Genomic DNA, 25,675 nt, shown 5'->3' with positions numbered 1-25,675 from the left:
TTTATTGTCACAGTTCCCGACCTTCCAGTCCAAAGTCATGAGGTTTCTACAGGAGGGAAGGAGAACTCACAAAGGGGATGGGCAAACGTGATTGAAGGTGTTCTTTTATGTGGGGGAAATTTGCAATCTGGGAGGACAAAGGGTATTACAATCTGGACACAGGAAGTGTTTGCTCATTGTAAAACCATTGTTGAGAACATATTCACTCCAACACTCACAGGCCTCATCCAAAGACATACATACTTCATTGTTTCTTCCTCCCCCGAAACCTTTTTCTTCCTCTCATACTCTCCACAACAGAGAGAGAGATCATCTTTGACCTTGTGCCTTAATTTTTAAGAGAACAGTTTAGCACATAGATATTTTAGTAGAAGTGATTGTGCTAAGGAGGCAAGTCCAGTGTTTTGGTCCAAAGCTTTATAAGAAGCTTTATACATCAGTGTAACTTCCCTCATTCTTGACTTAAAGAGTCAGGCTTTAGGACCTAAGGCACATATTCAAATAAAACTTCTGTAACTAGTGTAAATAATACTTTTGAAAGCTTGCTGTTGCCTGTCATCTCTGAAACATGATTGGTTCTCATTGAATGGACTCTTTGAATATGCCTCTCTAACTATAAGGGTTCTCTATTATCTATAAGGGTGGAGGCAGACATTGTATCGCTAATGGAAATACTAGACTAATGAGGGGCACCGCACTCCAGGCAGAGTGCACACTTGAAATCCCATCATGCTATTCCATAATGTGTCACAGGGCTTCAAACCGCAAATAGCAGCTAGCCTCTAAAACGCTCTGATGCAGGCAATATTACAGATGTGGTTTTATAAGCCACCAGGGGTGAAATGTAAGAGACGTGGACTTGGGAAACTTTTCGTGAATATTTTTCAACAACACGAGCCGTGGATTTTGTTACGTTGTGATCACATTTGGATGGGATTTCTTCACAGTCAGTGTGGACAGGAGAATCAATTACAATGTTTCAATGTGCAAATGGACATATGAGTATTTTTTGAAGACAATAGTTGCAGCTAATAGTTTGATGACATAGTCGGGCCGGCCGCGTGCATTGTAAGCGTGACGCACTGTCTATAGCTCACTCTGCACTGCTTTCATATGGCACTTACAGCTGATAACGCCATCCTGTCTGACGTGTGTTTCCACCAAAGCTTATCCCCCACCCTCTGGTTCCTCCTCAGGTAATCACTGTTAGCCTTGTCAGCACTGTTGGTATTGTTTGCACGGTTAGCGCTGTGAGCACAGTTAGCTGATAGCCGTTGAGAGGAAATAGATATGCCCCCAATCTCATATTAAGCACCTTTAAACTAAAAACATGATTCTGATGTTCTTATCGACTTTTGACAAAAGTACACTGTAAAATATAGTCTTTTTAAACAATTTAGTCAAATTTTAGTCTTGCATTTTTAGATTGTTTTCGTCAAGTTGTACTCTTTAATCAAGTCTTCACAGTTTGATGTTTAATGCACCTAGATCATTTTAGTTGTGCCTTAGGTTTTCCTCTGTACAAGTTTCAACAATAGTCTAAACTTCCTGGTGCATTCAATTATATAGAAATACACACACATACGTATATATACTGTATATATACAGAACAAGATGTACCTGGATAACCATCACATTCATAGGCTTACTACTGCTACTGCCTGACTCTGAAAGTACATTTTTTTTGACAAAGCAATTTGACAAAATGATCTCAACTCAAAAACCACTTACTAGTTTTCAATTACAAACCCACAGTCTTCAGTGGTGAAGACAAAGACATGGACTTCAAATCTCCAGAAAAAACTAGTAAGTGGACCTTGAGTTAAGATGATTTAGTCCTATTTCTACGACGTCATTCGTCTTAGTACACCAGACAAAAACACCCCCTACCCATTACACTGCAGTTGTTACAGTACTACCACATCTTTCACTTCAATCACTCCATCAAGTTATCTTTGTGTTTTCACTGCCGTCTTGCGGTGTTTAGCAGCTGCCAGCAGAGCTCATGTAAGTGCTACTGCTACACTATCAAATGACCCTTTGGACGAGCAACGCGAAACTAGCATAACAGGATGAAACTCATCGGGGGTACGAATCGCATTACGGTCTCCATTAGCCTTCGGCCTCATCTGTCACAGAAATAAGAGCTAAGTAAGAGCTAGCAGACCACTCACAGGTCAGATATCCAATAGCAGGTCTGTCGGCACGGTAACAGAGAGGCCCTTAGTCGATCAATAACTTGAAACTGAGTCAAACAAGGATGAGAAACTGGACACAGTACATCACACACTTAAATAGCATCTCTTCTCTACTTTGTTTTATACTGGTGTGTGTGTGTGTGTGTGTGTAGGTGTGTGTGTGTGTGTGTGTGTGTGTGTGTGTGTGTGTGTGTGTGTGTGTGTGTGTGTGTGTGTGTGTGTGTGTGTGTGTGTATGTGTGCCAACACAGCAGGTATACACACACAAGCGCTTATACAGATAAGCACCTGACAGACACACACACACACACACTACCTCAACACATCAGTTACTCTGTTTTCTTTCTCTCTCTGTCTCTCTCTCTCTCTCTCTGTCCTGCCATCCATTTACCATCTGTTGTTGTTGCTGATGTTGTAACGTTCAATTCAGCCAAGTCATTACGCATTCAGCTCTTTTCATCCTGTTTGTTTGAATGATATTTTGCCAAAGCCTCCCCAGTGCGCCCTGGCTTGACTTTGATTGAACTCCGCAGAACCCATACGATACCATCTGATCAACAAACACACTTTTAATTCAACTTCCAGTCAAAACCCATTTTTCTTCTCCTTCACTCCAGGGAAATAGGTTTTTTTTTCTTTGATATGAGTAACCCTTTCCCAGAGCAAGGGAAGATAAACATGGACATTTGATTATTTCACATCGCCTTGTTAGGTTACTTTGTCACTCTGATTTTTTGAAGGCGATGCAGCTGTTGGTCTTAATCAGTTTGGCACACAATGCAAAGACTTACCTCAAGCGCGACTTCTACAGTTCATCTTGGTTTGAGTTCCTCTTCATGCTCTGCTCCATCTCTGGCCCCATGCAGCCATCTATACAGTCTGTTTCTCTCACTTGTGTCGCTCAGCATGTTGAGCTTAGCAGCTCCAGGCTTTGATTTCTTCAAGGGGCATGCGTTCTAAAAATGTTTACTTCTGCTGCGATTCTTTCAAAAGCGTACTGCCCACATTTCTGCCCTAAGACCTCACTGCTGTGGTGCGGGCACTTCTCAGAGATCAGCTGTCAATCAAAACGGATTGTTCTGGAGTTGGTGCTCTTTGTCTATTCAGCTACGTATATATGCCAAGTCATTCCATCCAACGCTTTCTATAGCATGTCTAAACACATTCAACAAAATTAGAGATGTTGACTTGTTACTAAACGTATGTAATAAGCATCACACTTGGAGCCAGCAAAGCCAATTAACCATGTGGTCAGCTTTAAATTACAACACATTACAGTCATTTAGCAGATGATTTTATCCAAAGCGACTTACAATAAGAGTATTCAACATAGGTATTCAAGAGAAGTAGTCACCAGAAGTCATAAGTGCAACTATTACTATTACAGTACGACGGTAAGCGAGTTGAACACTAACCCGCTACATATTTTACAAAGCAGCAAAAGGTAATTGTTGCCAGAGCAACAGAAAGAGAGAACAGGCTCATTAAAGGGTTATTATCGTCCTTAAAAATGCAGTAGTATGACAACATATCCCTACTTTACAAACTTTAGAGAAAACCCTTACAGTATCACATCTCGGGTCTCTATTATAATAAAGATCTTGAACACTGTCAGCACATCTAAATGTAATTGGTGTGAGATTGGCCTTTACATGATTACTGCCCAGCGGCAGTTATTAATGACAATGTGGACTGTAAGCTTCCACTCCTGTTAATCAGCTACTGTCTGTGACTGGACTCTGTATTACTAGAGTCCGGGCTGACAAATGACCAGTGATGGAATAATGGACTGGTAGACATTGACTTCCAGCATTATGTGAACACGGAATAGAAAAATGTAATCTTGCAGAAAAACAATAATAAAGGTGTAATACACATTTTTATAATACATTAATGAATAAATGTTCCACTGGTAGGTTTTTTTACGACATAAAAATACTCCAGAAAAAGGGCTAAACTATTAAAACCAGAAAGAAGACCTTCTCTTTTCCCTTCCTTTCTCAAACAAAACTGGATTTTTTTCCGTCCAAGTCAATAATGAATGCTTGCAGTACAGTCTTTTTGCTCACACTATTTCCGGAGTGAACCTTCTCTCTTCTCTGTCGGTCATGTTTCCCTGCTTGTCTAAACTCTGCGTTTTCTTTGTGTGTGTGCTGCAGGTTCCTCGGTGTGCCTCCAGGCAGAGGCAGTTGCCCGCTGACCGGCCCGCTGCCCTTTGACCTCATCTACACCGACTACCACGGCATGCAGCAGATGAAGCAGCACATGGGGCTCTCGCTCAAGAAACACAAGTTAGTGGGTGTGCATTGTGCTTGTGTGTGCTTGTGTGGATTTATATATCTCTGTTCTTTCGCTGTATGTAGGTGCGTTTGTGTGCCACAGCAATTTTTTCCGGGCAGGCGGGTGGATTTAATGGTTGCGTTTATGGATTAATTATTCCCAGTAATAAGCCTCACATGTCTCTGTCCAGATGTCTGATTATAATTCATTCAGCTTGTTAAATTCACACACTTTTTCTGTCACACAAACACACACACACGCACTTATACATACAGTTAAAGACAACAAAATGCACGATTATTTTGTCTGTTGTGATTTAATGGAACAGCTTCACAATGCGCACACACACAAACACACACAAACAGGCACTGTACCACCTGTCAAGCACCATTACTCTTCACAGCAAGAATGAATGAATATCACAAGTAGTACGAGATTGGATGCATATGTGAAATTGACAACTCAACATGCATGCACATTGGGACACGCGAGTTCGAGCGTGGACCGATTTCCAATCAAACCCTGTTTCCGCAGCTTATCATTGCTATTGTGTTAGTGCCCTCGGAGGCTCACTGTCAGCAGCAGCAGGGTGGCGATTAAACACAGAGAGAAGAAGAGACAGGAAGAAAAACAGGAGACATCTGCCTCGTGAGAAAGGAGAAAGATTAGTGAGACTTTAAGAAGAAACAGCTGAGAGGTTGTTGTTTTTTGTTGTGCTGTTACCAAAGTGTGCTTAATAGCTTTTGGCATTGCTATAAAGATGGAACAACTTGGAAACTAGGCCATGACAGTCATGAGACCGCAGCAACAAAACAGTAAAGTAGTACCCAATTCAAGAAGTTAAAGTGCCACAGTGCATTTGAAAAAAATTATAATAACATCAGCTGCACAACCCTGCAGAGCACAGAAATACAAGCTTATGTTATCTTCAGAGGTCTTCCATGTTGTTTCCTCAGAACATAATATACAAGATTGAATGTCCAGCTTGAGCCTTGTCCTCTCCAGCCCCTTAAAAACAGCTTGCAGCCACCTCCCTCTGTCCCCCTTACATCTCTCCCTGTCCAATAATTTGGCATCTCCCCGTCTACCTCATCGTGTGTGGTGGCAGCAATTGACATTTTGCTTCCCCTTGTTCTTGCTACCAGCGTAAAGAAACAACAGTGAAAGATAAAAGGGGGAGAGGGGTCCTGTGTGAGTAGGGGGCCAAATGAAAGAGAAGAGATAAAACAGTGAAAGTGTGTGGAGAGACGGCAACAAAGGAGAGATAAGAGAGATACCACCAAAAAAAACAGGAGTGGAAGGTGTCTGGAGTCGACCTGGCACCACATATAAAGGGCCGCTCCACGTATGTATTTTTAAAATCCAATTATGAGAGAGAGAGAAAGCATTGCGGGTGGGCTGGGGAGCTATTTCTCCCAGCACACAGCCTGTTTTGCTGTCTCTGTCTTTCTCGTGATTTGTCTCTCACAGACACACACACACACACACACACACACACACACACACACACGCAATCCCACAATTCCCCCCGACAGGGTGCCAGTCAGCCAACAGTCTGCACCTAATTGCTTGCTGAGGTCAGCAGTCCTCCCACTCCGTCATTACGGCGCGGAGTCTTGATTTCTGCTTTCCCTAACAGAACGTGACTTTAAGTGTTTGTAAGAGACGCTCTTTTGTTCGCACAGAAAGCTCACGCCGAGGGAATTATCTGAATGTTTGCGGCGAAACGGATTCGGACGAGGAACATCGATCTTTGCTGATTTCAATTATATGGAGAAGGATGCCCACCCGGGATATTCGATCCTTTGGTCAGGTGCAGATTTATTGATGCATTAGAAGCTTCAAAGAATTCCCTCAAATTTACAGTCGGCTGTATGACGTGTCACATAGACCAATCATTTGTATTGCTCTACCGTAAAGCAAGAAAAATACACTCCCTTTTTTAATTTCCCCTCTCTGGTATATACTTATCAGGCATTCATCCCTAACCTCTTCATCCATTTATCTTAACCCAATAATTCTACTTTCCCCAGAGGTTTAGGACAGGTAAATGACATACTAATTTGCCTCTCTCTCCCTCTCTCTCCCTCTCTCTCTCTCTCTCTCTGTTTCTCCCTCTCTTTCTGTCTTTCTGTCTTTCTCTCCCTGTCTCTCTCGCTTGTTGAGCCCTGTGGGCTGAAAGGCATTATTAATCAAGTGCACTGAGCTTCGGGGCCCTTCAGCTCCCTTTAATTACTTTTGTTTTACGTCCCCCCCGACATCCACAATCATTTATTATGCCCGGACAACACGATGCTGTCCTGTTTTCGGTGTGTTGTTGTGTTTGTGTGATTGCGTGCAGCCGAGGGTGTATCGCTGCACGTAAAAGATGCTGAAAACCGATAGTAGATAGTCTTAAATCACACCCACTCATCTGATAATAGGACGAGCATATTGATTTCCTCAGCAGGTTGAATTTACTGCTCTGATAAAGGCTGATCAGAGAAGATATCCAAGGGAAGGCCTGAAAGAAAGAAAGATATCTGTAAGACTCAAGACGAGGTGTCAGTAGCTGGCTGTTTGTTGTGATTATGGTAAATGGTCATCTCGCTCAAACTCACTTTAAGTCATTAAGAGTATTTCTTTAAGCTGAGATTCTCCACTAAACAGTTACTGATGTCTTGGGGGTCCTGTTTGCTGCCCCATGCAACAACAATTTGCTGGCGCTTTACCAACAATCCAAATGTTTTAACAATGATGGAAACAAATAAAACACACACACACACACTCACACACACACACACACACACACACACACATACAGACAAAAGAAAAACAGGGTGATGTACAGATCTTAACATAATAAATATGGAAAATAGAATTACCACCTTGTGGTCATATGCCTTCGCCAACCAGTCAAGTTGTCAATGTGCAATTGAAATAATTAGCATATCAATTCAAGTCAAAAATGTCTTTTGTGAAGTCACGGTGACCCTGACCGTTGTGCCAAATTTGAAGAAATTCCCACAAAGTCAATCCAGAGATATCGACGCTCACGAGAATGGGACGGACATCGAGACGTACACCCTGAAAACTCCCCCGGCCACAGCGGTCTCTGAAGTGGAGCCTTAAAAAACAGACAAAGTGCTGCTATAATAGTTATGATAGTAATACCACCAAGCAGTTACCGTGACTTAAATCAGTGTTATAACCTAATCTGGGCTTGACCACAGTCATCTATTGATGCTGGCATGGTCCTCCTTATCTCTGATAAACAGAATAAGTCATAAGAGGAAACAACCTTGTGTTTGCACAATGAAAGGAGTTGATTTATATTGTTATCTTGAGTTGACAAAGTTATACATTTTTTTAGATCTAAAATTAACCTTGAGATAACAATTGCTTGCACGGCCGTTCTCTACTTCCGTACACTTGAAATATAAGTGATTTCATTTTCTTAGTCAAAGGTCAACTTCACACATTTCTCAACACATACTATAATATATACTGTAGTCTATCAATCAGGGGCACAGCCTTTAGGTGTCTGGACAACACTTTAACAGCTCCTCTGACGTAATTAATATCTATATTCCCTTGCATGTTCTTCTTCCAGCGTTGTGCACCTGTATCATTCAGGGTTCTCCCCAAACGAACAGTGACCCTCCTCAATGTGTTTCTTCACATGCCTGTGCAACCTGTCTTTGAACAGCGCTCTGTGAGTTACACAAATAGTGGGGTTTATAGTTATTCAAGATAAACAGGAGGAGAGGGGAATTGAGCACACAAAAGATCAGTGCCGAGCCAAAGTAAAAAAAAACAAATGGCAACTTGTGTGTGCAAATCCCTGCATAGAAGTGGCAGCTCTCAAAATGAAAAAGATGAATTCGCTCCACAGCACAACCTTCAGCAAATTATTTTTTGTTTGTATTTGGTTGCTTTAATCTGTGCACTGTGAAACCGAACCAGACTAAATATAAAACAAACCAAAAGTATAATTTTGTCTGCCCTAAGGCTTAGAGTACCATTTACCATTTTACAAACTATATTCACAGCTTTGAATTAAAGAAAGACTTGACCTGTCTATGTCGACAGGGCATTTATTACCACATAGTAGTATGTTAATAGATGACACTGTATGTAATCGCACATTGTAGCACATACAATGTTAATACATTCAACGGACATATGGTCAAATTTGAGGATTTCTTTCTTTATCTTTAGTATATTGCACAATAACCAAATAAAATCAACAGACATTTGAAACTTCAGTGTCATCAGTAAAAGAAAACATTAGACATAGCAGTGACATTTCTAGTATAAATAGTCTGTCTTAGCTTTTTCATGCCGTTTCTCGAGGCTGCAACTGCTTTTCCTTCGACAGTGATGCAAACAAGAGAAAGAGAGACACAGAGATGGAACTAAAGAGGGAGACAGAGACGGAGGCTTCTGGATTGACAGCAGTAAACTGGCACCAAAAACCTTGCTGCTCGCACTACCTCTGCGTTAGGTGCGGCGTACAGATGCATGGGCTATGTGGGTTTAATGAATGGTCTGCTGACGAGCATGGTTATCTGAAAAAAAGGAACGCTGATTGGAAAGGCTAATTGCTCATTGGGCAAGGTAGAGCAGAATGAATAAAACTGCTTGAAATTAAAGTATCTGGGTTTTTTTTTTTCAGTCGAATCTTGGTTTTGTCTTACTCTCCTAAAGTTATAAAACTCAACTGCAGGTGCCAACACACCACCCTGCCATATTCCCTTCACCCCGGAGGACTGTTCAGCCTTGCTGAGCAGCCGTTTAAACCAGATTAGCCCCATACTCTGATCTCCCGATAGATATGCAGCTCAGCTACTCCTCCGCTTATCCCCTCTTCTTCCACTCCTTTTTGTTTTCCCTCCCTTTGGGGACCTCTTTTCTGTGGACAGAAAAATGTGCTCCATTTCAGAAATGACAATATTTGATAGCGCAGGTTGGAGGTTATTGTTAATAATTCATCGTCAGCTTTCTGTGATCCTTTCAAAGTAGACACAACCTTTTCCGCAGAATCTCATCCTTAATGCCTCAAAACAAGGCTGAGCAGATAAGTGCCTTTTTTTTGACTCTGTTACTGATAAGAACATGTTTATAAGCTCCTTTCCGACATAGATCACTGTCAATTTATTGGTTTGCCTCTTGGATGCTGCAGTCATTGACAGAAATATCTTGGAAGTGTCAAACAAGATTTGTTGTGTCGCCTTCTCTCCATCAAGACTGGAGAGCAATATTTTTACACAATACAATATATAAAGAATCACCCAAGTGTATGCCTGGGCAGCAGTTCCCTGCAAATGCAAAGATAAATGCTGGTCTTTGAAATTGTGAACGTTGAAAGTGAGGAAGAAATTTTGATCTTGTAAAATGACATTGCTTGTTCAAGAGAATAAGCACCTTCGATGTAGAGAATATGATACTTATCCCGGTTTTCTAGTGAAGCCAGGAATACAAGAATGTAATAATACATTATATACTGTGGGCAGCATCAACAGACCATAAAACAGGATACCAGACATTATTTAAGTAAGGAGGTATCTGCAACTTCATGTTTCTAATCAGTAGCTAAAGCAAAGATCGGAAATTGCGCACTAAAATACAAGAAGACACGTAAGGTTGAGGAAAAGTGGCCACTTATTTAAGATATCTAAATATATAAGCATGTTAGCATGTGAAAATAGATACCTCATGTACAACTGCAGGGCCAGTGGTGTGCCAGGAAACAGTTAAGCCAGTTAAGTCATTTTTTTTAATGATGAATGTCACTGGACTATCTCTGTCTTTCACTCTTTCACACTTACCTATACACAAACACACACACACACACACACACACACACACACACACACACACACACACACACACACAGTTATCTGCCAAGAAAGAGTCTCAGAGCTGAGAAAGTGGACTCTGCCACCTTTAGCTCCTGTTAATCCCCCTGAGCTAACAGACTGGCCAGATTGAAGACACTCACTGGTACAGACAAGGGCATCGAGCTTTGTGTGAATGTGTGTGTATGTGTGTGTTTGTACTTGTACAGCTCTCTTTGTGAGGACCAATTTGAGTTTTAGACCTCAGAGTGAGGACATTTTAACCGGTCCCCACTTTGTGTGGAGTGTCAGACCTGGTTTTAAGTTTCAGGGTAGAATAATGTTCTTAAAAACAAATAAAAGGGCATTTAAGCGCTTATTGTTTTATTATTTTGCTTATTTATTATATCTCTTCTTAGTTTGTCATCAATTATACATGATAATGATGTATAAACAGGTGTTGGATACAAGATAACACTGTTTAACATAGCTGTAATTACATATGATTACACAACATGGAACAGGAACATTATGTTTCTAAGTGGTTGTGCTGTGTCTTTACAGATGTCATATCCGAGTGATTGACACGTTCGGGACGGAGCCAGCTTACAATCATGAGGAGTACGCAACGCTGCACGGCTACCGGACCAACTGGGGCTACTGGAACCTCAACGCCAGGCAGTACATGACCATGTTCCGTAAGAACAAAACCTCATGAACAAGTTGATTTCATTCGTGTTTCATCTTCTGTAGTACACTACATATACTGTCAGTATAGTAATGGTTGTGTTACAGTATTGCTATTATTGAGTCACACATTTTTTTTAAGCTTTCATATCATATCTCACACCTACAAGGGTATATTAGGGCTTTTCGAGGTCAAACAAATAAATAAATAAGCCGGGGGAGGGTGTAAATATTCTGAAAAAGATTAGAGTTGTAAATTTGGTTTTGCCTAAAGTAGTGTTCTGATGGTAAGGATGGCCTCTGAATAAGGCGAAGGTCCAGAAAGATACATACAGGCTTTGTTCTTTCATCTTCTTTCTTTGTTCTTTTATTAACACTAATATAATTAATATTTTGCATTTGGTGGCTCACATTAGTGCTGTGTTTAACAGTGGCATTTGTGGTATGATGAGGTTGATCCAACCTTCCAAAGTGAAGCCATATGGATCCTTGACCCATTAAAAACACACAATTGTTTTGAGTTTTTTCTCCCAAATATATGGCTTTATTATCTCAGAGAGTATATGAGTTTATTTCTCGAAAGATTGTGAGGTTCTTTTCAATCAATCTTGCAAATTCCAAGTTCCTTCTTGAAATATAACCCCCCCGACTCCGTAATACTTTATTTTATTATTTTCTTTACCAAAAATTGCCTGAATATGCTGTCATACCTATCTTTTCTATAAAACTTAATAACTCGACAAAACATGAAAGTGAAAACTGTCACACAACACACACACACACACACACACACCTACACACACACACACACACACACACACACACACACACACACACACACACACACACACACACAGATCTATCACCAGTTTTGACAGTGTTTTCACTTTTTTTGACAGGTCTGGCTGCTTGTTCACATTAATTTGGATGATTGTGTCTAATGCAGCTATTTTCAGCAACACCGCAGCTTCAAGCTGTATCTGTTTTTCATCACGTCTGCTTTCCTCTTTCTGATCCATGCTACACAATATGTCTGATCTGCTGTTTTCAAAGCCCTCATTGTTGTCTGTTTGCTCACTGCTCCCGACTGAAACACTGACAACGTAACTCTCTTCTGCTCTCACATTCACTACTCAACATTGTCGCGCTCTTTCAGCTGTAGTTGTGGCACAGCAGAATCATCATAACGTCAATATGTGGCCCAATGCAGACGCCAACGTTTCACACTGTCCTAGGCTATTACGGCTGACTCAGCCTTTATAAATGGCCCCATACTCACTACCTGAGAGAGCAGCAGGAGCCATAATTTATTACTTTTATTCATTTTTATAAAAACGCACACGGCAAAAAATTGTAATTTGCATTGACTGTGAGGATGCAATAAAAAGCTGTAAATTCATGAATGTACTTGGTTTTGATCATGTAAAGTTAAAGTCAGTACTTTAAAAAAACATTTCAGTACACCTTAGTATTGCCAAAACCATCGCAGCATCACATAGCCAACAGCAGCTGGCTTTATGACAATCACTATTAATAGTACTTAGGGGGTCGGCAATCACACCGACCGAGTCAGTGAACTGAAGCAAACAAGGATGTTGAGCTGTTTTTCTGTCTTTCTTCACTGTCTCTCTCTAACAACGAAACTTTATTTCTCTCTTTCTGTTTTGTTCTCTCTCTCGCTTCACTACTCTCCTGCCTCACCTTACTACTCTCTCTCGCACGCACGCACGCACGCACACACACACACACACACATTCAGCACACACGCCAGACAACTCATTCATGGGCTTCGTTTCGGAGGAGCTGAATGAGACGGAGAAGAGGAGCATCCAGCAGAACAAAGTCAACAACATGGCTGTGGTGTACGGGAAAGAGGCCAGCATGTGGAAGGTACAGGCAACAAATCACTTTTCAATGTTTCCACGGACAAAGTCAAGGAATTTCCTGGAGGGCCATAAAGTATACTACATAAATATATATAGCAATTAAACACAAAAATGCACACTGTACATATATGTAGGCAACCAGGACTTTTTATGTATGCATATATAATCATGTACAAGTACAGCCATGCACACGTTCTGCAACATCTCACAAATACACACATACATGGAAAGGGCTCTGTGTTAAATAAAAAAAGAAAATCGGAATTCTCAAACGGCAGTCTTGTAGAAACACACAGACTCATACACACACACACACACACACACACACACACACACATAATACCCCCCACAATATATTGCAGTGAAAAATACAATGACAGCATTTTGCACACCCCCGTTGCTTTGCACCATTACAGCTCAGCTTCATGCGGCTCGATACATACAATTGTATAGCTTTAATTTGCAGGCAATTTTCCTCTCAAAAGCTGCCTGCTTGTTCCTCTGCATATTGTAGAGCGGCACAGTTGTGCCTCCATTATAAAAATTATTGTAAAGATGTTATTTGCAGCACTTTCCACAGTGTGACTTTTCAATTCTCTGGATTTCTTTATAGCTGTGGCTTGTGAAAGAGTCGAGCACAGAAGCGAGATCGGGGGGGGGGGTTATAAAAGTACAATAACTTAATCTTAAAAGCTTGGTGAAAAGGCACAACGTGGACATTAAGGATTCATTTTCTCTGCTCTCTCCCCATTGTTCTATTCTAAATGTAAATACATGTCTGATTTCATTTTCTTATCTCTTTCTTTCTTTTGTGGTGAATCCGGCTGGATGCTCACTAGCTTCAGGTAAGAGCTTGCTACTTTCACCACATATTACTCTTAAGGCCATCTCACAGCCTGCACACATGCATATCTTTTTATCCCCTTCACTTGTCAGAAGGCACAAGGACTGGTCAGTTCAGACACCCATTTCAAATGTATTCTAACTGAGAACATCCCTTGGAAAATGTGGCCACTGCAGCACTAATGATGGTGTTGGTCTTCTCAAGTGGCCTTCCACCTTATTTATAGCTATTATATCAGCACTTTCCGTTTCGCCGACTGCAAATGAGAAGCTTGATTTTGTCTGCCTCTGTCTGAAATCAAGGACCCATTGTTTCCTAAATTCACAAGAATATTGTGTGGACGGTTCTTTGTAAACAACATACTTGACATGCGAGAAAGGAAAGCTTGACAGGTGTATCAACAGTAAGGAGGGTGAGGCTCATCAGATTGACCCGTTTACAGCTGACGTCATGATTACGTCACGGTTTCAGCTGGAGGCCAAACAAAGGAAAGACTGGAGGCAAACACAAATCACCTTTAGAGTTACACATCCAAAATGTCATCTTGCTGTGGTGCTGGATGCTAGAATCAATATTTCATACATTTGAGATGGTAAATTCTGATCCGAGGCTCTAGGAAGCTACAATATCTGCAAAATATTTCAGAGATGGAGAGAAAATGTTGCAAATAGTTTAGCTTAGCCTTCCACTAACCTCGTCCGCCATCACGGCTGCTGCACCTCAGCAGGCGAAATCATTATAGAGATTGAGAGATGGCCCGCACCGGGACTTATTCACTGTAACCAGTGTAGGATGAAAGCATGTTGGAATTAGCAAGATAACTCATTGGCTGGCTAGTTATCTAGCTTGCTAGTTCCACCATGCTTTCATGCAACACCGGTTAATGAAAATGTTTCAAACAAAGTTGTCACTTATCTGGCATGAACCATGTGCTTTCCTACACTGAGACAAGAGCGTGTGGATGAAGCGTTAAATTAATAAACTTGTACTAATTTGGCGTCTGGCTACCTAGCTAGCTACCTTGCTAATTCCACCCTGCTTTCATGCTCCGCTGGTTAACGTTACAAATAATGAGCCCAACTGTGGGCTGGTGGACAGTGAGTGACTGTACACGTTGAGATAAACTCGTATTTTCTTTAGCCATTATAAAAAACAAGCCAACTAAACTTGCTAGCCAGCATATAGTAAACATGCTCAGATAATTATTCCGCCTCCACCTACGTTCCGCCAACAAAAATACTTCATCATGTTTACGAACAGAGAAGGGGTATAAAAGCTTCCTTTTTATCATATACCCTTTTGTGCAAAAATAACTCAACATGTTATTTTTTTTTACTTACTACATTTCAATAAATGAGGTGAGGGATTAAAACCAGCACAGCAGAACGTACTTATTAGACCTAATCCAATGCAAGTCGAGAGCGTTAGCTTGGACACACACGGAGAGAGATAGCTGCAAGTGCAGGTTATGGAATCTGCACTCCTCCACACCCGTTTTTTTCCTTCTGCTAATTCATGTTGTCTGCTGCACTTACCGCTTGAACTAATCTCCTAATTGGCTGAGAAAATCCTCACAGAGGAAGCTATCGATCGCTACAGCCTCCAATTAGGGCTGTGGTGGTGGTGGTGGTGGTGGGGGGCGCACACACCAGAGTACAGGGATACAGTAAGCTTCTCAACACCAGGCAGCCGAGTCAATACTCTGGCCCAGGGTTACGCTCCATTTACATGATTCAGTTTGTTAACGGATTAGCTGGTTGGCTTTTGCTCTTCCAATCGTCATGCTCAACCTTGACTTTCTACTGATAATAAGTAGAGATGAATGCAGAGCTAATGAGTAAGAGAAAGTAATCTTTGAATTGCACCTCTCACACCCAAACAAGCCCTAGCACAATGATTCTGCAAAGGAGATACCTTTCTGCTGAACCCTGCACTGAGTTCAACGACATTTTTTATTTTTTTATTTTAGTAAATAGCCTGTCGATTTCACAAATGATATTCAGATATTCAGGGTCAAGCATGTGCAGGGAAGACTCTCATTAGGCAATAGAATAAGCAGGCTCCAACCATCCGATGTGTATCCACTCTGTCCAAAGGTGTCTTTAAAATGAATACCAGTGAGAAAACAGGGGAGTAGTTGCAGTAGTAAAGAGTATTTTTCATTTATGTGAGTGTTTATCATTCACAGCCTGCAGCTGTTAGTTTCTCCTCTGTATCTCTCTCTGAAGTCTATATCAGTAGGAATTGTTTTCTGGTTGGACTGTCACACAAAGACACACACACACTCAGTAGATAGAACAAGGACATCTAAATACAAACATGCCTAAAAATTGGAGTAAGCCACATCCACACACACACACAATGTTTTCTTTAGGATTATGTTGGTTGTCAGAGCATTTTGCGGGACGTAAAAGAGATTTGATCGCCGTTTCAATGCGCTGCGTGGGAAATCATGTAGTATTTGTTCACGTCTGACAGAAACAGAATAAGAAACAGAAAGATGTCATTGAGAACAACTAAATGATGAGTTTGGCGGGTGTGGTTTAACCTGCTGAGATTACCCCAGATCTGTTGTTTTCCAAGTGAAAAGGGAGGAAAATAAAGCGTTTTGGTGTTTTCCTGTTTCCTGTAAAAAATGACCTGAAAACGCCATCATACACACAAGATGTGTTCATATTTAAAAGGTGAAAGATGATTTTGCTTTGTTTTAAAGACGTATTCACACGCATGCAGTCTTTTTAGGCACTCATGGATGTACTGTACAAACAAAGTCTGACAGCTACGCACACAGACAGTTCACACAAACATCAGAGACGTAACAAACACAGCACACTGTACTGGGACACATTCTTTCATCCTTTGCCTCTATCTGCTGTTCTTTTCTGACACACTCTTTTCCATACGCCTTCCTCTCTTGACCCTCCGCCCTCAATCTCACCAACCCATCGTTTTCCCCTCCTCCTCCAGCAGGGTAAGGAAGGTTTCCTGCAGATTCTCCACAGGTACATGGAGGTCCACGGCACAGTGTACTATGAGACCCAGAGACCTCCTGAGGTCCCGGCCTTCGTGAAGAACCACGGCCTGCTGCCTCAGCATGAGCTGCAGCAACTGCTGCGCAAGGCCAAGGCAAGAAAGCGGGGAAAATATTCCCTACATACTTATATTCTCACTGCTGGTGTTATAGAGTGAACACAGACTCTTCATCTGCAGCATTAGTTCTGTCTTTAACAGTACGCTCACGTTTATCCAGAAATTGATAATGATATACACACTCAATACCACATTACGATACTGATCTAAAGACATTTTGAAGCTAATTATCATAATTACAAAATAATGATTGTTCTTCTAGCTCTTCATTGGCTTTGGCTTCCCCTACGAAGGCCCTGCCCCTCTGGAAGCAATAGCCAACGGCTGCATCTTCCTGCAGCCCAAGTTCCACCCGCCTCACAGCTCACTCAATCATGAGTTTTTCAGGGGCAAGCCCACATCTAGAGAGGTAAGCTCATTATGTCCATTACTCCCCCACCGTTAGTCACTGATAAGAATATTTTTGGCCGCTGCTGTTTCCATTGCCAGCCAAGTTTCCAAGTAACTTTATTCATCAGTAGATCTTTAAAAAGAGCTGGCACAAACTGTAGGTGCGGACAGCACATGTTAGCGCCTGTTAAGAGGCTGGAACATGGCGTTCTTGCTACAACTCAATCTATGTTGCTATTAATGAAAATGCACAACACTTTGGAGGAATTCTTACAATATTTTTTTCCGGCCCATTGCATTCTTTATAGCCCTATATCATAAAAAAGGTACACATATACGTTGATATGCTAGCTTGCTTTGCTCTGAATGTATCAAACACATAAGATATTTGACATTTAAAACCATTTATTGCAAGATGATCCAACTCCCCTCAGTTACCCTGTTATCACCCTGATCATTTCAGACACACAGAGCTCTTACTGTAGGCCCTGCATGTGTTTTCTGTAGGTGTCCTCCCAGCACCCGTATGCAGAGCAGTACATCGGCAAACCTCACGTCATGACGGTGGACTACAACAACTCCCTGGAGTTTGACTCTGCCATCAGGGAAATCATGAGGACCAAGGTACTCTTCTTAACCCGCTGTGCTCTGTAAGGATAGAAAATGAGACGTGTAGGTTGTGTGGCGGAGATTTCAATTGGCTCTGATGGCAGCGAAGCTGTCAGGCAAAGACTTTAAATTGAAACTGAAATGCCTTTTCTATCCATTCAGCTTCTCCTGAAGTCAAATCAGTCATCTGCATCATAGATGTGAAGAGGTGTTCTGCGCTGACACCTCATGAAATCCTCCTGATTGATTGAATATTAATACTGGCGGCTGGCTGGGATTGTATCAGTCAGTTCTCTGATGTGAATCAATTCGGCATGAAACAAGCAAAAAAAACTATAAAATACAATTTTGCAACATCAGATAACAAACCACTCTATTATTTTACTCAGTGAGGTTAGATTTGTAGATGTCCTTGTTCTGTTTTCTAGTTTTCGTTCGCCTTTACCATCAGGGAGCTGTGATGAAGTTACAATAAAGTACTGGACCTCTTGTCGGCGCTGTAGGCGTTTTATTAAACTTGACAAAAGGAACTGTAGCTTTGCCACCGTGGCGCTTTCCAAACTGTGCCAGTGTGTAGGTAGCAGTCTAATACTGCAGAGAGCTGAACCTTTTCCACGCAGGACATGTGGGCTGAAAGAGAATGTGAGGATGGTAGGAACTGCCAAGTGTGGGAGAGAGGTTAATTAGGGAGTCAACCAGGGAGATTAAATCTTGAGAGAGAGAGAGAGAGAGAGAGAGAGAGAGAGAGAGAGAGAGAGAGAGAGAGAGAGAGACCCAGATCGTTGGTCTTGAAAGCTTGCTGCTCTCATTAAAATGAAAGACACACAAAGTATGAACCTGTCATATTTCAACCTAAGTATGTTTAGAAGAGTTAAGATTTCAGGTGCATCGAGAGCATGAAATCAACACTTTGAATAAGTGTTGAGCAGTGGATCACTATTCTGCACTTGGCTTTTAATGTTTAGAGAAAGCATTGTCTCAGGCGGTGTGTCCATGCATGGGTACTGAAAACAAAGTGCGTTGTGTCATTACAAACACAAAACTTAAAAGAGATATGGCTTTGAATAATATGGTTTTGGCATTATTTATTTCCATTTCAGCCATCTTGCTAATTCTTGTCTTTGTCAGGAGGATCATGCGATGGGTCGTGTGTGTGTGTGTGTGCACCTCTGTGTCGGTCCACGGCTAATCTGGCATTCTTCTGCAGCAAACTGCACAATATTTTGGATGGCCAGTTATAGCTGCACACTCAAAGGCCTTTCGAGGTCTCGAGACACAGTTATTCTGTGCCTTTTTTATTGGGCATCAACCTTGCGTATTGTCGAAGAAATTGATTTTGAAGCCTAACTAAAACCCTTCAAGTCGCAGTTACGCTTAAGAGACCGAGTTGAGACGCACACCCGCACAGAGCCGGTGCAGACATCGGCATGAATTAAAATGAGAGCATATCTGTTGTGTGAGACGTGCGAGTACGGGGGGTCTAGATGGGTGGTTAGACAATTTTGGGTTGTGTTCGTGCAATCACACATTACAGCTGTGGTTGTTGCAGTCACACCTGGCGGAGATCTGCACTCTACAGAGTGCACCTTTCTAGTTTCATACTGCCGCTCGACAGTATGAAACTCAGTATTGCTCCAACAAAGCATCAATTTAAACTGCACGAAGGGCACTGAAGGGATCATCTGCAGTATGAAGACCACTGTCTCCATGATCTGTTAAAAGGCTCTGTACTAGTTTGTGCCTTTAGCAGATTAGAGGAAGTGTGCATGGAGATGAGAGGAAAGGTAATGTGTGCATGCTCGCATCTCATCTGTGTTGTCAGACAAGATACAGCTCAGCAGCCTTGGCTGACTGATCCGTCTCCGTCTGCACTGTCAGACCACTGAGAGAGAGAGCTGATGGACCCCTTCACCCTTCACTGGAGGCACGATGCCCCAGCAAACACACACACACACACACGGACAAATAATAGTATTCTCCTTGCATTTATAAACACATTTGGAGAGACACTGAAGTTCCACTAATCAGGCATATCAGCACACAGAGCCTTACCCACGCATTACAGCCGTTGACTTCAAGACACACACTCAAACAGTCACGCTGTGTGTGTGTGTGTGTGTGTGTGTGTGTGTGTGTGTGTGTGTGTGTGTGTGTGTGTGTGTGTGTGTGTGTGTGTGTGTGTGTGTGTGTGTGTGTGTGTGTGTGTGTGTGTGTGGCAGAGGCTCATGTTCAGTCATGCAGGACAAAGCAATCTCTGGCTCGCTGACAAGTTCTCATGTTCCAATAAATCCTTTCTTCATCTCATTCATTGTGTTTTTTCTTTCTCTGTCATCCGTGGTTTCATTATTCCCTTTCCTTCATGTGTTCCTCCTTTCCGACCTTCAGTCTTTCTCCCTCCAACCGGTTGAAGACCGTTGCACGATCTTTGGCCAAATTATGGTTTCAATATTTTATGCTTTAGTTGATTAAACTGATACTTTCTGTGATAGAAGATGAAAACGACGTGTAAAAAGTTTTGGTTTTGAGGAAACTGCAACTTCTTTGTTCTATGCTGATGTAAAATCCTTCTCCAGGCTGCTCCTGTAAATGAGAACATGTTCTAAGTCACCTTGCCTTCAAGTAAATTGTGACGGAAAGAAAAGAAGGAAGTCTGTTACAGTAGAGTGTTGGAGTTTCTGTCCCTCCTGTGCAAATGTTTACTTTCTGCTCCGGCTTACAAAGTAAATTAACATGAGGCTTTGATCAGATTTGCAGTGTGCGGAACTTTTTTTAAATTGCATCATCCCTGCATACTCGCTTCTCAGTGGTTTTCTCTTGAAATGGGCCAAGTCTGATTTCACACATGGTTGAACATCATGACTGCTTAGATTTTAGATTGGAAATGCAATTTGGTGAGTCGTGTATCATTTACTGAGGCATAAAGACAAGCCGCTTCGATCTCTGCTGGTAGCGTTTAAACGTGGAGGAAAGTCTCTCCATTTGTTACACTTTTGTAACATCTTCCTTTAAGTCAACCATGGAGCTTTGATTGATATTTGTATGGAGTGTGGCTGATTTCTAATTAGGATATCAACAATATAAAGCACTTCTATTACATCAGCTAATTGAATTTGTTTTAATCCAAGCACTGCCGTTGGAGCTATTTTACATTCGTCCAGCATTTGCGTGAACTGGTATTAGCGAGAACACACAAAAGAATATGTATATATATATATTTTTTTTAATTATTTATTTACAGCTCATCACTAATTAGGACAATCAAAAGTATTCTTTTAGTTATACAGCCAGCACATCACAGCAGGGGATGATCTATTGGTATGCAAATGACGGCGAATGAGTTTCCAAGCAGCCCTCGCAGAAATCTGACAATAGAAACATCCACCTGCTGAAATCAACAAAGAGGAGAGACAACGTATTGCAATTATTGTGAACAATGAATTGACAGCAACATAAATTATGGAAATATTAATGGGGGGCGGACTGTGTTTCTTTGTCATTTTCAGGTTGAGCCATATCTGCCTTATGAGTACACCTGTGAGGGGATGCTGGAGAGAGTACATGCCTACATACAGAATCAGGTGAGGTTCAGTCCACGTCGAGACAAATGTACAAAGAGCGCTGAAAAACACACACACACACACACACACTCATGCAGAGATCCTCTCCTTTACATGCTAGTTCTCCCTCTCTCTCATACATACACTCTTTTCACCAGCTCTCAAACTCCCCACTCTGCTCAATATTTCATCAGTGTGTGCATTCAACCCCCAGAACATTGTGTATGTCTGCTTCACAGTGTGTGTGTGTGTGTGTGTGTGTGTGTGTGTGTGTGTGTGTGTGTGTGTGTGTGTGTGTGTGTGTGTGTGTGTGTGTGTGTGTGTGTGTGTGTGTGTGTGTGTGTGTGTGTGTCATTATCTCTGTACTCCACGTATGTAGACTTGTGATTAATCTACATGCTAACTCTCATTACAAACCACATATCTGCCCTCCAGCTCTAAAGCAGAAGGTCTCCTGACACTAATGAGGAGGGATGAGTAAGGAGAGAGAGCAGAAGTTTGGGCATGAGCATGACGGAGGACTTGGGATGAAAGAACGATTTTTATTTTTATTTATAATCTTACCGTAGTTGTCAGACAAACTGCGGAAGTGTCTCCCAACAACCTTCGTCTGCTCTTGACTGGCAGCTGGTTTGGATACAGAAACCACTACTGCAGCCTTTACACTGTTGAAAGAGGAACAGGAGAAACTGATTGATCAACATTGACCATAAACCTTATTACTTATGCAAATATGCATTAGTAATAATTATGCACTAGCATGCTGTAGCAGCTAAGGCTGGTTTCAATTAGCACCTTCTTATAGTTTGCCTCACACTTTCTTGTTTTTTAATTATTCACTCCTGTGTAAAGCAGTGCTGTACAACTCTTTGAATTGTTTAAAGGCGCCATATAAATCAACTTTCCTTGCCGTGCTTTTCCATGTCGTAGTAGCTTCAGCACCAGGCGTTTCCAATGGAGACACGGCGTCCGCTGTGCCTCCGACGTTCAAGTAGCAGCAGCACAGAGCGAGAGGGCAGTTGCTGCTCTTGTGAATTGCCACTCGCTGCCATATCAATTGATTGATTAAATTACCACCACAGCTTGTTGAGTGATCTTGGCAACCCCAGAAACCAAACAAAGAAAAAGGAAAGCATTGCTGTTATCTGAGTCTTCTGAGTTATGTCTAGCTTTCACCCCGAACCCAGCAGTGAACAAACATATTCAAAGTTGTGCTGGAGTAACATCAGCTTCGATCTTTGATCATCCGGTTTGGGCCATTACTCATTGTATGATATCAGTTATCTTAACTTGCTATGTTAATTAAATATGTGATGGGTGCAGAAGTACAAAGCTGTAGCTAATATGATGTTTCAGAAGAGTCAGTCTGGCTTTTTTTGTTCCCTTACTGTTTCCTTGCTAAACCGTGGCAGAGGGAGGATCCCCAATCTTTTTGACTAACTTACGTTTATTAGCTTCATATAAACTTTGGAATGCAGCTTTGCACAAAAGAATTACTGTGGATTTGTCTCCCGTCACTTGCATCATGCCAATATGCACAAGAGGAATGTTTAAAGCAGGAAAAAAGTGTTCAACGTGAACAAAAGTGTGAACCAATCCTTTAATTTGCTTTCTTCTGAGCTGCCTCACCATTCCGCCCAGAAACAAAATAACATGATTGCCCAAATGAAGGTTGCTATATCTTTTCCCCTCCAGGACTTCTGTGCCCTCGAGGCTCCCTTCATTCCAGCCAACCTCTCCAGACAGGGGTCTGCTGGTGGCAGCAGGATTACAGGACCCCTGTTTGTGCCCCTGCCCAATTCCACAGCTCTTGGCTGGGCGTCCAATGTGACGGCGCCCCCCGCCTGGCCTCCTCTCAGCTCCCTCAGGCTGCTCGTATCTCAAGAGGGCCAGTCCTGCGTGGAGGCGTGCCAGTCGGATGGTTTCGTCTGTGAGCCCGCTCACTTCCGCTTCATCAACAACAAGGTGGCCCTGCGCGGGTAAGTCAGCCCAAAGCCCATCCGAGTTATGTGGACCCCACGGGGCCGAAAGCTGCATCCGTACACACTTTTCGACATAGTGACAAGTCCTCAGTTGCAGTCTTTGGACTCCTGTGTCTGGTGTATTCACTCGCTCAGCTTTTCCTGAAGAACATCTTATGTCATCAAAACACTGTCAGTCATGTCTACATGGAATATAAATAGGAATTGGAAACAAACAAGCAATTTCCGATGTTTTTTTCATCTTTTAGCACAAAAATCGAAATCCCCTGAAGAAATATTGACAGCTCTGTGTCTAAAAGACTCCTGGTGGTTACGATTCATCCACACAAAAGTCTATCATCTAAACCTGTCTCTTAATATTAGTTGACACTGAGAACAGGTGGGGGCCGAATCTCACCAGGTACTTTAGTTTACTGGACCAGCTCCAAGCAGCTGAACCAGAAACTTAAGTTTCCGGAGCTCTGAGACTGAAAGCCTGCCGGTGTTTGAGTCTCTCCTCCAAAAAAAACCCTCCACTGACTGCTTTCAGCTCCGGCTCTTATTCTTTGCTCTTTTCATCCTCCAAGAGACTTTTGTGTTTACTTCTCGGTCTCGGTTTATAGTGCCGCTCTCCGTTTGTTTCTCTTCTGTTACTCCTCCTCAAAGCTCAAGTCTGTTCTCTGACAGAAGTTATCTTCCTCACACTGACACCTCATACTTGCCTCGCAGTTTTATCCAACTTCCTTGTCACTTTTCCACCAAATTTCGTCGTTCTCTTTTTAAATCGGCATCTGAAGTGTGATGAAAGCGAAGACATTTCTCTTGTTTCCCGTCTCCCCTTCCATGTGTTTTGAGGTTACGCCAATTCCACTTTCCTGTTACTTGTCTCAAATAAAAAATTGCTTTTATTACTTCTTCTAAGTTATTCTTTTAAGAACGTGGCAGAACTTACATCGGCAGAACTGTTATTTTAGGGTGTATGCAGACTTCCTTTGTTTCACCCCTCAGGTTGGAGGTGCAGTGCGAGGTGGTGGACTCCGAGATCAACCACATCCTCCCAGCCTTCTCGGTGGTGCGGCGGGAGTGCAGCCTCCAGCGGGAACCCCTCCTCTTCAGCTGTGCAGGATACTCCCCCAAATACAGACGCCTTTGCCCATGCAGGGACTTCCGACGTGGCCAGGTGGCGCTGTGCAGAGACTGTCTATAATGACGGGACAGGTGAAGGACAGACACAAAAGAATTAGATTCCGATTGGCGGGAGAGTTTTGAGGTGGAGGGACACCGGAAGGCACCCGTAGTAGAACGGGTGTAGAGCCCCGAAAAACAGTAAATGTAGGATAATGAGGAACAGGCATGCATGGATTTGAAGAGATAAAAGCAGGCTGGAATAGCTGCCAGGTTGTAAGTGAGGACTTTGGTTGTTATAACAGCTGTGTACTGTAACTTGCTGGAGTTATAAAAGCAGTAAGACTTTGTAGAACACGGCTCCAATGATGAGCAGGTGTCTCTACAACCAGAGGAAGAGGCTGGCAGGATCAGACGACAGGATCAGAGTTAATACAAGAGGTTTACTGGTGATATAATACACGACATTTCATCTTCTGGAGCTGCGTCGCGCCAGAAATTAGGTGTTTAAGTTGGAAAGTATGTACTTGAAGAGGCTTGTGACTGCAGAAAAACTCAGTATTGGGACTATTGTGTCATTCCATGACAGAGTCTTCAAATACGTTGGCTTGGAGAAGGCAACCTCGGGTCAATATCCAATCTCCTCTCTGCACTTGGACAAAGGATGATGGACAACCAGGTTATCTCCCTCGCTTTTACTCTCGTCCTGCAATGATGGACAGAGTAATTTATCAGACTGAACCAAAAGTCTGAGGCAGCATCGGTCAATGCAATCATCTCTTCTCACGAAAAGGAAAGAAGAAGGAGGAGGATAGAGTACAAAAATAAAGAGTGCAAGATTATTTTTCAATAAATAAGCCTTTAGAGCTTATTTAAAGAGTCTTTTAAAGAGTCCTTCGGGCTTTATTATGGAAAAAATGAAATGAAAATAAAAAACTCTGAACAGATCAAAGTGTTGAGGTGGGCTTTATGTTGCGTCTGGTCTTCACTCGGGCCCTTCCTATCTTGTGCTCCTTCTGTTCTTACTCCTACACCCATCTGTTACAATCCTCCATTCACATTCATCTGCATTTCCATCAATCCAGCTGGAGGGAGAAACGTTTTTCTCACATGGAGGAGACAGCCAGCACAGGTCGAAGCTGTGACAGGGTGGGGAATCAGATTTCAGATTAACGTCTGGTCCATCAGCATTCTGGGAAACATATGGAATCACTTGTAAAGCTATGAAGG

General features: G+C 42.2%; 1 protein-coding gene across 1 annotated transcript in view; it reads left to right on the top strand.

Moving 5' to 3' along the window:
* The window catches only part of LOC306696678 (alpha-1,6-mannosylglycoprotein 6-beta-N-acetylglucosaminyltransferase B-like), a gene marked incomplete at both ends in the record, with an annotated part of 108,021 nt that extends 83,494 nt beyond the window's left edge, over positions 1-24,527 (top strand). Inside the window, 9 exons of the mRNA XM_079160344.1 lie at positions 4,357-4,488; positions 10,861-10,994; positions 12,743-12,873; positions 16,684-16,839; positions 17,066-17,212; positions 17,701-17,817; positions 21,306-21,380; positions 23,055-23,338; positions 24,329-24,527. Of these exons, the coding sequence (XP_079016470.1) occupies positions 4,357-4,488; positions 10,861-10,994; positions 12,743-12,873; positions 16,684-16,839; positions 17,066-17,212; positions 17,701-17,817; positions 21,306-21,380; positions 23,055-23,338; positions 24,329-24,527 (1,375 nt within the window). The remainder of the gene's footprint in view (positions 1-4,356; positions 4,489-10,860; positions 10,995-12,742; positions 12,874-16,683; positions 16,840-17,065; positions 17,213-17,700; positions 17,818-21,305; positions 21,381-23,054; positions 23,339-24,328) is intronic.
* Between the last annotated feature and the right edge of the window lie 1,148 nt (positions 24,528-25,675).

This window comes from Pholis gunnellus (genome assembly GCF_910591455.1).
Source record: "Pholis gunnellus genome assembly, chromosome: 5".
NCBI lineage: Eukaryota > Metazoa > Chordata > Actinopteri > Perciformes > Pholidae > Pholis > Pholis gunnellus.
This window is presented reverse-complemented; position numbering and strand designations above follow the sequence as displayed.